The sequence below is a fragment of the Macaca fascicularis genome, chromosome 6, assembly GCF_037993035.2.
Source record: "Macaca fascicularis isolate 582-1 chromosome 6, T2T-MFA8v1.1".
NCBI classification, from domain to species: domain Eukaryota; kingdom Metazoa; phylum Chordata; class Mammalia; order Primates; family Cercopithecidae; genus Macaca; species Macaca fascicularis.
This window is the reverse complement of record NC_088380.1, coordinates 10,801,276-10,813,349: the sequence shown is the minus strand read 5'-3', so window position 1 is coordinate 10,813,349 and position 12,074 is coordinate 10,801,276. Positions and strand designations below refer to the sequence as shown.

The 12,074-nt window shown below is 39.6% G+C and overlaps 1 protein-coding gene across 2 annotated transcripts in view; it reads right to left on the bottom strand.

The window, feature by feature from the left end:
• Positions 1-3,482: 3,482 nt before the first annotated feature.
• Positions 3,483-12,074, bottom strand: part of MARCHF6 (membrane associated ring-CH-type finger 6) — an 82,138-nt gene continuing 73,546 nt past the window's right edge. For both annotated transcript variants that reach the window (XM_015451213.4, XM_015451215.4), the window contains exons 25-26: positions 10,389-10,524; positions 3,483-6,852 (exon numbers count right to left, since the gene is read on the bottom strand). In XM_015451213.4, coding sequence (XP_015306699.1) covers positions 6,762-6,852; positions 10,389-10,524 — 227 coding nt within the window. In that variant the 3' untranslated portion in view covers positions 3,483-6,761. The remainder of the gene's footprint in view (positions 6,853-10,388; positions 10,525-12,074) is intronic.

Here is a 12,074-nt window from a genome sequence, read left to right as displayed (position 1 = left end):
CAATATTTCTTCTGGGAACTTACCCTACAGAAATACTACAAAAATATAGACAAAAATCTTTACCATATAAATTGGGTAACTGTCTTTTGGAAAACAAATCATGGCCTAGCTACACAATGGTATGAAAAGATGCCCGTGTAAAGTGAAAAAAAGCATCTTGTCGAACAGGCTGCATAGTATGACACGTTTATTGAGATAAATGATTCTGTGAAGGTATGTCTGGAAGCATGTAACTAAAACTATTAACAGCAGTTACGTCTGGGAAATGAGACAGGGATTTCAGGTTTTATTTTGGCCATAGATACATTATTTTGATTCTAAATTCATCATTTATTTACTAACTTAGCATTACTATTGAGTACCAAATATTTGCCAGGGAATTATTCTGGGAATACAGTAATAATTCAGTTTAAAAAAATAAAATCTTTGGAGCTTACATTCAAGTGGGAAAAACACAAATATAAACAAGAAAGGTAAACGATATAGTATGTTTAAAAGTACAAAAGAGAGCAGGGAGTACAAAATACAGCAGGGAGATGAGACAGGAATGCCCCAGTAGCTGCAGCTTTAGATAAGCCTCAGTGAGAATGACACTTCAGGAAAGAAATGAGGAGGCTGAAGAGCCTGAATGAAGAACATTTGGGTAGGGCAAATAGTAAGTGCAAAAGCCCTAAGGCCTGACCTGTTTTGGAGGCAGGGAGGACGGCAGGAGCGGGGTGAACACGAAGGAAAGGGATGCTCCATGTTTTGCCCAGTGTTGAAGGCTATTGTGGAATTTTGAGTGCCATGGTAATCTATTGGAGAGTTCTGAGGGTTGGTGTGATCTGACTTGGATCTCAAGGACATTTGGGATTCAATGTTGAAAACAAATGGAAAAAGGAAGAAAGAGCAGGGGCAGAGGCAGCAAGCTCAGGAGAAACAGCAATTAAGTAAACAATGGGTTTACTTGTTCAGTTTTGAGACTCCTTTATGTAATCTAGATGCAAGTCATTTATCAGAAATGTTTTGCAAATATTTTCTACCACTCTACAGCTTGTCTTCTTGTTCTCTTAATGGTACCTTTGAAAGAGAAGTTTTCAATTTTGATAAAGTACAATTTATTGATTTTTCCTTCATGGATTGTGCTTTTGATGTTGGATCTAAGAAATCTTTTTCTAAACCAAGGCTGAACACGTTTTCCTTGTCGTCTTCTAGAAATTATACAGTTTTGGGGAACTATAATCCATTTTGACTTTAATCTTTGCCAGTGTTAAGATATGATCAATTTTAAATTTTGCATCTGATGCCCAATTATTCCAGCACCATTTTTTTTTTAAGACCTTTGCACCTCTGTTAAAAATCAGTTGTCCACATACATGTTGGGTTATTTCTGGACTCTATTCTGTTCCATCAAACCAATGCACAGGAAGCAGAAGGGACCGATCCCAGAAACATATGAGTGAATGAATGGGAGTACGGGGTATGAAGCTTCTCATCTTTAGGTATGTCCTAAAGAGGAGTTACTGAACAACCACAGAGAAGCAGAAAAACTCTGGCACTGTTACATATGTAAAGAAAAGTTTCAAAATGATAACTAAACAATGTAAAATGAGGCCAAAAGGGGCCTCTACGTAGTGTTTACGTTTGGTTGGTTTTGGAGAAGTGTGTGACTCTGTAGAACTAGATTGCAGAAGGCTGAAAGAGTAATGGCAGGGGGACCTCCACACACCAAACAGTCACTAAGGAAGTGGCTAGGCCATCTCTCCCGGGTGAGCCTTTCTCCATGTTCCCCATGGCATTTTGTTCACACCTCTGTAATACAATCTTTTGCTCATGTTTCTGTTCCATTCTGAGTTCCTTGAAGGGAGATGTCATACCCCATTCAACTATACTACTAAGTACAGTGCCAGAAACAAAACAGACATCAAAATAAAAACATTCAGGAGGAGGGGAACGTTACCTTCTCAGCCCCTTGATACATCAGTTCTCCTTATCACTGTATGTTTGCAACAAGAGTAGCTAAGAACTGTGGAGTGGAAGGGGGAAATTAATGGTCAGTTTCTGAACTTCACCATGCAACTTCCTTTGCTGAAAAATTTCAACTTCACAGATTAAAGATGTCTATGGTTCAAACAGCATTTCCTCTATCACCTCGGCATTTAAAGTAAAAATGCACTTGTTTGGGGGAAAACAATCATAGGAAAAATTCTGAACCTATAGACAAATAAAAATTAGAAACAGTCTGAAGCAAAAGGATCTCCTCAGGGCACTCAGAAGGAAAAAAACATCACGCAAGTCTTTCCTTTTTCTCTGGGACATATGGTCAAGCATGTACAATGGATTTGACTGGTTTTACTCGAAGCATTCAGCTAACAGACAACCTATCTTGTAGCAGACATGCAGAAGTGGGCAGTAGCCTGCTATTGCACAAAATGTGGGGCCTTACTCTTCCCAGTGAGGATGGGCTACAATTCAAGTTAGGGAGACAGAGGGGAGGGATGTATCCGCTGCAACTATGCGTTTAAATTTATACATAAAAGGGAGGGGCCACAGTCACATTTAACTGGAGTTATTTTTCCTTCCTATTATATTAAAACATCTGGATTATCTATACTGGCTAATAATGGATATTTCTGCAATCTTAAAGCAATCTTGCAATAATACAAAAACAAACAAAAAAACTAGACTACAACTAACATTCACTTTATTCAGTTTTGTTCTCTCAACTTAGAAGGCAACAAATGACCACATAAAAAAGGGAGCATTTCAGAATATATATACATAAAAATTGGTCTGGGTACCTAAGGTGTTTGCTTTAATAGAAAACTGACACCCCCAACTAAGTGTTCTATTTAGCTTCTACAATAGTTATTCCTAGACCTTAGTCATTACATTTTTATTTAAGGTACTATGTTACTTTCATGACTACAAAATGAGGCACTCGTACAAAACAGGAATGAAAACATACATATACTGTCTTATCTTTATGTCTTATTAATGCCAAAGATATTGTCAGGGATTATTTTAAAGAAGCCCTTACTCATGATGGCTATTTTTTAAAATGGCACAGGGCAGTAACAGGCTGAAAAGAAAACACCTGGTTGAGGGGACAAATTAATTAAATACAAGACAGCTTAACCAAGGAAGTCAGCGAATCTCCACAAATGAGGCTTTTAATAATACTTTAGTGGTAACACATTTTAGTTGTTTTTTTTTTTTTTTTTTTTTGATGGCTGAATAATATCCTAAAGGAGTATTTTAAATGTAATCTTTTAATTTTACAATGTAGAAAACTTCTCACAGTAAGTAGAGAGCTTAGAGTACTCAACCCTGAAAATGAAAATAAGTAGCTAACTTGGAAAGTTTTTAAAAAGTGCCAGTGTTCTTATGGCACTACATTCTCCTGCACATGTACGTGCGTTCACGCAATTTGCAAATGCAATACAATGTAGAAATGTCCAGTGTTACTGTTTTGTTTTAAAAAGTCATCAATTCAACCTAAATTCAAGAATTACACTTTTAATAGTGGCATTTTGCCAATACAGAAATGACGTATCTTGGATCAAATCATTTGAAGGAAAGTTATTCTCTATTACTTCAATAAGGGAAAGAAAATACACAAAACAAGAATCCACAATAACAGTTACATTAAATGTTGAAATAAAAATTACTTTTTGTTTACATCTGGAATTGAAATGGCCCATCTTCATTGTTTCTCCAGAGAACTAAGAGGGGGGAAAAATCACCTAAAAACATGGGAAGTTTTTTAAGGCTAGCTATACACAAACATCACATTGGCATTTTTCTTCAGTTTTCATCTCAACTATTAGTACTAAATAGTTTAAAAATCAAACATAATTTACTAATAACGAACAACTGCACACTTCATACTATGACCATTTGATAACTGGTCATGTAAAACTAACCCCAAATGCTGATTTGTCTTCTATATATAAACAGTAAAAATAAAACGAAAAGGTCTTCTTTCCTAGTTAACTTTCTTGAAGGCTGTTTTAACCCAATATAAAATGAAGCAAAATTATAGTATAATTCTTTTAAAAATTTATGTGAAGAAGGGCAGCAATACTAGCATTTTCTGAACTATGGGTTTTAAATATGTAAAAGGCTCTTGGTTAATATTAATAATAAAACCTGAATGCTACCCAAGCAAATATTATGCCGGAAAATGCTTTTTCTATGACAATACTTATCTCATTGAAAACAACAGGATAAAGTACAATAGAAAAACTAGGGGAGAATTCTTAACTAAGACAATATAAATTACCTGCCAGTGAAATGGAGGGCAATGTTTTGGCCATTCACATTGTTTGTTTACAAAACATTTGATAAGATTCATTTAAAATTCTGTAGGATTAAGAATTTTTAACCTTTTGAGGTATCTGCCTAGGATCTCTTTCGGTTAAAACAGATATGTTCCAATGACTTTATACCAAGATCCACAAATTCTTCGAAAAATTAAAAAACAAAACAAAACAAAACCCAAAATTAATATAATCAAGTTGGCCAGGCGTGGTGGCTCACACCTGTAATCCCAGCACTTTGGGAGCCCAAGAAGGGCAGATCACTTGCAGTCAGGAGTTCCGAGACCAGCCTGGCCAACATGGTGAAACCCCATCTCTACTAAAATAACTAAAATCAGCCAGGTGTGGTGGCGCGCACCTGTAGTACCAGCTACTTGGGAGGCTGAGGCAGGAGAATCACTTGAACCTGGGAGGCAGAGTTTGCAGTGAGCCAGGATCGTGCCACTTGCACTCCAGCCTGGGCAACAGAGTAAGACTACCTCTTGGGGGCAAAAAAAAAAAAAAAAAAAAAAAAGGTTAAAAAAAAAACTACAAATATTATCAAGTTATATGCTCAATTCAATAATAATATTTTTCTCCCAAAGAGAACAATTTAGAAATACACCATGACAGGCAGTATTATATTTTAAAATCCTCCTAATTTTTTATAGTAGGACTACATTTCTGAGTAAAGGTAGGGCTAACAAAGACCTTATTTCAAATGAGAGAACAGGCTACTCCAAAGTGCCAACGAGTGTAACACTGAATCCTATGTGAAGCATTATTTCTAATACTGATTTTTTTATTTTCCAAATTTTGCCTAGGTTGGCCTTGAGCGCACAGCCTCGCCTCCCTGTGTGCTAGGACAACCGACCAGAGCCACCGCAGCTCCTGATACTGATGTTTTAAAAAATGTGTTTTAAAGTAACTGCTTACCACTTAGGGGAAAATTGCTGAAGTATAAAACAGCCAGAACACACTGCTCTTTATTTTAGTAGCTTATGTTTGGCTGACTTGCATATGTTAACAATTCTCAGGTTTTAGTCTCTGGATTTTAATACTATATGAAAATTCTTTTATAGTTCCTGAAGACCTATGCTATACACTTTCTATGAGACCTCCTAAAGTATCATTCAAAAACAAACACTACCCTTACAATATACCTTTAACATTAAACACTTAGATCATGTACCCAACCATTCTATTTTTCTAAACTTCTAATTTGAAGCTTTGGTTATGAGGGAAAACAAAGTTTGTAAGGGTTCGGTTCTCTGAGATTTTTCAGAATGTTTCCAATGAAATACATTCCTATGTTAAAAGGCCAGCTCAGCCAAGCTTCCTTCTGGAAAAATAATGAATTGGTTTTATTTGAAGTTTTATTCTGTAAACAAAAAGCTTTGGAAACTTTGGGATTTCCTGACGAAAAGCTAGGAGAAATGCACACCTAGTCCTCAGCCAATGAGGCGCTAACCAGCGAGACCAGATGTTCTAACCAGTCTTCTCTAATGCTGTCAATCTAAGACCACAACCACATCTACACTTCACAAGCATCTCAGAAGTCCTAAATCCAGTAAGATGCAGTACAGTTGGTGATGTCATTCTGAAAGATTTATGACCTTGCATGACTTCTGGCCACTGCTACAGAAAAGAAACGATGTGGGGCAGGGGGATGGGGGGTGGACTAATGAAAATCTTCATTTGGACTTTTTTTCTCTTTTCTAAGTATAGACATGCGCCCCTAACAAGCACTGAAACCCAACTCCCAATGCTGATCACATTAGGAATATTAAATTATCAAAATTAAAAATAATTTCCTCACCTAGCACAAGATACTATACAATATTACAAACACAGACACATGAAAAAAATCAGGCAGTAGAAAATGTACAACAGCTTTGGTGTTATACAAAATAACTTCCACAAACAACTAACAGTGAAGCATAAAGTTCATGTTTTCTTACCACAGACACTCCACTGCTGATTTCTACTTGTTTCCTTTACCGTTCTTGGTAAGGTCTGAATAGCCAAGAAAGAATGTACAGTTCCCTTAGTGAGAGCTGCTGGGACATCATGAACTGCGCTCCACAAGGCATCACTGAAAAGTCTTGCCTGTGCACTACTGCTCTGTGGCATGTTTCCTGTCGAGATCACAGCAGGTCCAAAATAAAGTGACAACTAGATTTAATAAATTAATATACATTTTGTTTAAAGATGTACAATGCACATTCTGTTTAATCCAAGGTTTTAGGGTATCAAGGAACTTGTATTTACACATATACAAATCTCAGACAGCAGTAAAGTCAGAAGATCCAGGGAAGAACAGCAGAACCTTACACCACTGCTCTCTGAATGCTGAGAACACAAGTCAAATACATTTAACTTAAAAACAACGCTGAGAGATCACTGGGAAAAATCTCCAAAGAGAGAAGTCCACAAAAAAGGACATGTAAAGGGGAAGGTCAAGTTGTTGAGACAACTACTTTATTCTTGGGATGACTGTGGAGGTGCTGGAGATGAGCCTTGTTTGCCAGATTTCCGTTCGTAGTTCACAAGTCGTTGACCCACAAGATACCTAGGTTGCAAAAACAAGGTGGTTACTCTCTTGTATGAACTTACAGAGTAAAACATTCATAGGTCTTTTTAAATCTAACTCCTACTTAAAACCCATCAATGGTTGGGCTAGTCAAAGGGAGTCCGGAGTGAACATCTGTAAAGGCCAGCACATCTAGCTAGGTACGGGTTTGTAGAGAGCTGCAGAAGCAGCAAAGGCTGGAAGGCCTCCAATGCTGTGCAGTGGAGGACATGCTTCAGTCAGTGGTTTAGGGGGTCTCAGACACTCAGACACGTGGAGGTCAGGAGGGATACAGTAAACTTATGCAGTGGATTTATCTGTTAAGGTTCAGATTTTATAAAACAACTTAGTGCACAAATCTAAGGAGACAGACTAAAAACATGACCATCAGTAAAGCTAGGAAGGGGCTGGGCGCGGTGGCTCACACCTGTAATCCCAGCACGTCGGGAGGCAGAGGTGAGTGGATCACCTGAGGTCAGGAGTTTGAGACCAGCCTGACCACCATGGTGAAACCCCATCTCTACTAAAAATACAAAATTAGCTGGGTATGGTGGCACATGCCCGTAGTCCCAGCTACTAGAGAGGCTGAGGCAGGAGAACTGCTTAAACCCGGGAGGTAGAGGTTGCAGTGAACTGAGATTGTGCCACTGCACTCCAGTCTGGGTGACAGAGTGTGACTCCATCTCAAAAAAAAAAAAAAAAGGTAGGAAAGGACGAAAGTAAAACTAGAAGCTCTAGTTATAGAGAAGAAAGGAGAAATCAAAGGAGAGATTTCAGTGAAGTCAAAGGGAAGACAGCATGGCAGTGAGTGAGTGTAAGTGACAGGAAGTGGGAGAACATGGTTCAACAACAGAATGGCAAATGTTCCTAACTTAAGTATGTGACAAAAGGAGAAGGCAATGGCAAAGGCCAATAGGGCTGCAGGAACAAGGCGGATGTCACTGTGGTTGGAGCGACAGGGCTGGAGATCCTACTCAAGGACACAGACACCTCTAATGCCAGGGAAGGGCGACAGCTGCACTGACGGCTCACTGAAGGCCTGCCTCACTTAACGTGAGCAGACGGCTTGCAGGCTGACCCCAAGAGGACAGCAGCGACAAAGTTGGATGGCAACAAGCTGTAGGTGGCTGGGCACAAGTGTGAAGGGCACCCATTTGGAGGCAGAGATGCAGATCCAGTAAAAGCCCACAGAGTTGAGTTAAGGAGGCTGAGGGAGAGTGAAGCCTGCACATGAAAGGCTGCCAGGGAGCTTTCCTTCATCCCTTTCCTCCGTTTATGGAGGAAATGAGACCAACAGTCCCACGCTGCAGCATTGTTTTAAGAAAGGGAAAGTGTATGAAGCCTGGTGACAAAGGCTTAGCATGTTTTAATAAGAGCTCACTGTTGGAACTCTTACTTTTCACCAATACCTTCTCCACCCTGACTTTCATCTATTACTTTTCTGTAAATGCGCACAAGCCTAAGGAAATATTTGGGTAGTTTATGTCCAGTAGCTTAATATGTCACTTTTTTAAAAGTATGCTAATCTTACTGCATCTTTATCCATAATGTCACTGTTTTATTCCTTTTCTTTTGTCTTACCTTCTTTTCTTGAAGTTAGCCCTTCCTTATCCCACTGTTTCCCAAACAACCAGTGTTTTTTAAAACTTTGAGGATTTTGTAAATATTTTAAACAGTGAAGGTTGAGCAATATCTACTAAAATATACATAGCACTACCCGGCACACAGTGATGACCAAATAGCAAGATGCACTAAGAATATGGGCAGCATTATAGCAATGACAAAGTAAGTAAATAAAAAGCATACAGATACCAAGTTAAATTGAACAAGTCCAAAGAGTAACTCAGTGGCAGAGAAAGGAGACTCTGAACCCAACTCCCTCTCTTCCACCACCACTCACTCCTTCATACTCAAGCCCACCACACACACACAGACACACACTCTCACATACACACTCACTCTTAGCACCTCCTACAGACCAAACACTGTGCTAAAGAGTACATATACAACAGCTGACAAGACATGCCCTCACTTAAGTCTACAGTTTTCTGCATGAAGGAATAGATAGGAAAAGAGGAAAGAGGACACTGGGCTACAGGAAAAGGCAGAAGAAGATAAAGCATGAGAAATAAGAGGTCAATGGGAATAGACCCCTGGCAAAGGCTGAGAAGGGCAGAGTGCAGAAAGGCAGGCACCCAGCATACAGAAAGAAGCAGGCAGGAAGTTCCTTCAGGGCATGTCTTGCTTGTCATTCTGTTTGCAGTATTTACTCCTCTGCCAAAAAGTTAAGTGCTAAAAAGTTGATTTTCATCATTGAAAATACCCCTTCCTCTTCTTTCAGTTGACAGTCCTTTGTACTCTGACTGGCTAAGTATACTTGTATTTTTTACTGTCAGTAAATGCTTTGGAGAAGTCTTGAACGCTATAAATTTCATTCTCAAAAATCTTACTCCTCAGAACAAATAAGGTAACTGTATAATTTGTTGTGCAAGGAGGGACAAGCACAACTAAAAGGGGGTAGTGTTAATAATGACACAAAGGCAGCAGGTATAAACTGGGACTCTCTTGGCCGACTGAGATGGATAAACAACAAACTCACTTTCTCTGCTAGAACCCAGTGAAGTAGATGATTCAGCCTACAGTTAGGACATGAAAGGTCAAATATTATCCCAGGAAGGTGTCTTCCTTGGCTTTCCTCAATCTCTCACTGACATCAGGTGACAGAGTTTTCAATGGTTTCCTCAAAACAGAGAGTCCCACAACATTTTTGCAGTAACCCTCAAGCCTCTCTGTGCAACCTGAGAGTAACCTAGTGGCCCTGCATAAGCAAGAGGAGCTTATGCAGGGCACTGCTGGTTTCTAATGCAGGCTTCTTATTTTTATCTAAAACTATTTAATATACTGTCAGACCAAAACATTTCAAAACAGACTGAAAAACTATTTGGAATGGGCATTAAAAAATCTCTTGGCTGGGTGCACTGGCTCACGCCTGTAATCCCAACACTTTGGGAGGTCAAGGCAGGTGCATTACGAGGTTAGGAGATCGAGACAATCCTAGCCAACATGGTGAAACCCTGTCTCTACTAAAAATACAAAAATTAGCTGAGCGTGGTGGTGCACACCTGTAATCCCAGCTCCTTGGGAGGCCGAGGCAGGAGAATCACTTGAACCTGGGAGGCAGAGGTTGCAGTGAGCCAAGATCGCACCACTGCACTCCAGCCTGGCAACAGAGCGAGACTCGGTCTCAGAAAAAAAACCATCACCACCAAAAAAAAACCTCCCTCTCCAAAACAGTTTCTCCCAGTCTTTTCCAGCTCCGTAAGTGACAACTCCATATTCCCTGTTGTTTGGGCCAATTGAGTCCTTGATTCCACTCTCCTTCACATGTCACACTATCTGTCAGCAAACCTTGCTAATCCCACCTCCAAGTATATCCAGAATCTGAGCATGTTTCCCTCCTATGATCTGTCACATCAGACACATAAATTAAGAAGTGAAAACACCTAAACAAGAGATGAAAAGAACACCAGACTTACTTGTCATTTTTAATATGTTCATAAAGGCGCTTAAACTGGCGGACCTGGAAGGACAAAATTGCCATCAATACCACCACCATCAGTAAAAATGGATAAATCCGCCGATGGACTAAGTTTTGCATTTCCGCAGTAACACCTAGAAAACAAAAAAGAAAAACTTTAAGTGTATGTGAAATAACAGTGACATGAAACATAAACATGTCCTTCCCCTAGGAAGAATGGACTGGGGCAGACAAGCTTTCTAAGCCCCAGGTCTGTTAACTTTCTACAATCTGTGTGGGTCATGAGCCCTTTCTGACCCCCACTTTTCTCATTTGTAAAACAAGGAGGCCAGACATGGTAGCTCACGCCTGTAATCCCAGCACTTTCGGAAGCCAAGGCGGGCGGATTGCTTGAGGTCAGGAGTTCTAGACCAGCCTGGCCAATGTGGTAAAACCCTGTCTCTACCAAAAAACACAAAAATTAGCCAGGTGTGGTGGCGTTGCACCTGTAGTCCCAGCTACTCAGGAGGCTGGGGTGGGAGAATCGCTTGAACCTGGGAGGTGGAGGTTGCAAGGAGCTGAGATCACGCCACTGCACTCCAACCTGGACAACAGAGTGAGAACTGGATGAGATGACTTCTCATGTTCCACAAGCAGTGGTGTCATTTATACATTTCAACTGCGCCACAGTTTAAAGAGGCAAAACCAAAACTGTGCTTATATAATAAAAAATATCCTCAAACTTTTAGAACACACATGTATTTATTTTTCTATATTTAACTCATGAGTTTTAATACTTCCTTCGCAGAGGGGACGGGGGGGGCTTTAAAATCAGAGCAAGTATTTCCGAGGAAATCAGAAAATTAATACCCTCAGGTGGATTATTCCAAACACAATAGTGTGCTGTGCATAAGACTAACGTGTAAGAATTACATAAAGCGTCTAAACAGGGCAAAACAGGTACTAACATTTTTCATTTGCCACTCTTTTTCCCTTCCAAAGTCTTTCCAGAAAAGCTCACAATAAAATTTTTAAAAATGAAAATACGAACGACTGGTTTGGAAATCCAAATTCTTAAGTCTATATACTATTAATGGGCAGAAAATAATATATGATAATTAGAATAAAAAAGAAAATAGGGCATTCCTAGTCTAGACAAAACCAGTAAATAGATTGTTCTAAAGAGTCAAAATAATTTAATTTTAATGACATATTCAACTAATAAGCAATGGGCTGGGCGTGGTGGCTCACGCCTGTAATCCCAGCACTTTGGGAGGCCAAGGCGGGTGGATCATCTGAGGTCAGAAGTTCAAGACCAGCCTGGCCAACATGGTGAAACCCTGTCTCTACCAAAAGACAAAAATTAGCCGGGCATGGTGGTGCATGCCTGTAGTCCCACCTACTCAAGAGACTGAGGCAGGAAAATTGCTTGAACCCAGGAGGTGGAGGTTGCAGCAAGCCGGGATTGCATCACTGTACTCCAGCCTGGGCAAAAGAACAAGACTCTGTCTCTCAAAAAAACCAAAACAAACAAAAACTAATAAGCAATGGACTTTGAAATATATTTTGCATGAAATATATATTTGCATTTTAATATGGTATTTATGATACTTGGCATAGTCACAATTCAAACCAAATAAAAGCCTTGACATTTCTACTTGGAAGGAACCAGGAAACGATGCAGTTTGCACACTGTGGGTCCTCA